Source organism: Marmota marmota, unplaced genomic scaffold, assembly GCF_001458135.2.
Source record: "Marmota marmota marmota unplaced genomic scaffold, marMar, whole genome shotgun sequence".
Lineage (NCBI taxonomy): Eukaryota > Metazoa > Chordata > Mammalia > Rodentia > Sciuridae > Marmota > Marmota marmota.
In genome coordinates, this window is record NW_026000168.1 from 16,788,824 (window position 1) to 16,791,121 (window position 2,298).

The window sequence follows — 2,298 nt, forward strand, 5'->3', positions numbered from 1 at the left end:
GGATGTGGCTCGGGGGTTAAGCACCCTCGGGTTCAATCCCTTGCTAAAAAAAAAAAAAAAAAGAAAGAAAGAAAGAAGAAAGAAAAAATAGATAAATGTCACAGTGTGTGAATCCCATCTCAGTAAAGCTTCTATTTGAAGAAAAAAAAAAGGAGGAGGGAGACTTCACACACAGGATTGCAAAAATGAAATAAGGAGGCAGGCACGGCACTGCCCAGCAGGGCCCCTGGGAGTCCCCAGTGTGGGTGGCACGTGTCCTCTGGGGCTATGGCAGTCTGAGTTCTAGGAACTTCAGGGCCGGGAGGAATCCTGTTGACAGATCTGCTTGGTTTGGACCCTAAACAGAACGCCCCAGGCTTCACTCAGTGCCACTGCCGTGACACACACTCCTGACACCCCAGTTAGGATCTTTAAGTCTTTGGGGCAGTTTTTTAAAAAAGGAGAAGAAAATAATAAGCACAGAACTGTAACCCTGGTATCGCCCTCCCCCCAAAAGAATGATGCCCAGAGGGAGAGGTGGGGCCCCAGGAAGGGCTGATTGAGGGGGCCTGGGTGTTCTGCCAAGCCAGTGTCCCCTTGAGCCATGCCACCTGTGTCCCAGGCTGTCCCCCAAGGTCCGACTCTCTGCTCACTGTCCCCCCAGGACCTTTAAGCCAGAGGCAGGAGCAGCTGTCTGGACTCACTGTCCCGGGAGCAGAGGCTGAGACCCTGGGGCAGAGGCACCCTTGCCCTCCTGTCTTCAGGATCCTAACTCCAGGTGACAGATGGGGAAACCGAGGTACAGCAAGGTCAAGGGGTTTTCTGAAGCCCTGCAGCATGCTGGTGACAGAATCAAGAGCTGGTCACCTACCAGGGACAGGCACAGGCAGGCTGGTTCTCAGATAGCTGGGAACATGCAGAGCAAGTCCCCTGAGGAGGTGCCCGATGCCACCCCTGGGAGGCCCCAGGCTACCTGGTCCCCTTGAAAACCAACAGCCCCTCCGCCCACGGCTCCCCCGCCCCGGGTCCCCTTACCTGGGTCCCTCTTCTGGTCCGAGCAGCAGGGCGACTCTGAGCAGACTGTGTGGATGCCGGCTGGGCAGGGGAAGGACAGGCCAGGCGCACCCGTGACAGGGAGGGGCGGGGCCACCGTGACCATGACTTGCCCCTGGGCCCCACTGGCTCACCCGGGTGGCATTTCTTCCTGCCAGCGCTATCGGCCCCAGGTCTTCCTGTGGGACTTGACTGTTTCCCACAACACCCCAGAAGGGGAAGAAGGGGGCAGCCATAGACTGGCCCACCCCTGGGGACATGGCCCTGCCCTTGGGCTGTGGGAGGCTGAGGATGGGCCAGCTGTGCCGCCCTGGGCGATGCCAAGCTCTGGGAGGGGAGGGTGTGGGGGCGTGGCTCAGGTGCCTCTGGGCGGTGCCAAGCTCTGAGAAGGGAGGAGCTGGGGGCGTGGCTGAAGTGCCCCTGGGCGATGCCAAGCTCTGGGAGGGGAGGAGCTGGGGGCGTGGCCCAGGGACCCCTGGGCGGGGCCAAGCTCTGAGAAGGGAGGAGCTGGGGGCGTGGCTCAGGTGCCCCTGGGCGGGGCCAAGCTCTGAGAAGTGAGGAGCTGGGGGCGGGCGTGGCTCAGGTGCCCCTTCCACCTGCCACCAGGGAGCCTGATTCAGATCCCAGCCATGTGTCCCGACCCGCTTTTCAGGTTGGAGGCCACTGCCAGGTGCCACTGCACTTGATAGACAGTTGTGGCGTAGGGGGCAGGAGAGGAGGCTCAGGACTCCTCTAGGTGGGGACTGGCAGTGTCCTCTCTGGGCAGGAAACTGGGCTAAAGCTGGACAATTTTGGAGAGAACCCTTTGCCTTGCACAAGAGGGAAAACCCAGGTCCCACCCAGGGGGGGCGGGAAGGACTGCCCTCATCGGACATCTGCTTTTCACACCCTCACCAGTCACCCGGGCTGCAGGACAGGAAACCAAAGCCACCACCGTCGGGAAGCACCCAGGCCACAGGGCAGACTGGCAAGGCCCAGGGAGCCGGGTCCCAGGAGGGCTCCCTGCAAGAGGAGTTGCCAGACCCCAAGCTCACGCCCAAGATCTTGGAATCAGCCTTGACCCTTTGCTCTTTCATAGTCTACTTACCCAACCCTTCTGGAAAATTCCATTGGCTCCCACCTTTGACATGTCTCCAGTCCAGCCCTGTCCCCCACTTCCACAGTCACCACTATCACTTTGTCCCCGCCCCCTGTTTTCATCACGGTAAAAGGGTCGTGTTGGAATCCAGGTCTGCTCACATCTCCCCTCTGCCCAGCACCCTCCCA

General features: G+C 60.1%; 1 protein-coding gene across 1 annotated transcript in view; it reads right to left on the minus strand.

Annotated features, from left to right (window-relative positions):
- Window positions 1-1,357, minus strand: part of Tmem40 (transmembrane protein 40) — a 23,113-nt gene extending 21,756 nt beyond the window's left edge. Inside the window, exon 1 of the mRNA XM_048786963.1 lies at window positions 1,015-1,357. Coding sequence (XP_048642920.1) covers window positions 1,015-1,292 — 278 coding nt within the window. The 5' untranslated portion in view covers window positions 1,293-1,357. The remainder of the gene's footprint in view (window positions 1-1,014) is intronic.
- Between the last annotated feature and the right edge of the window lie 941 nt (window positions 1,358-2,298).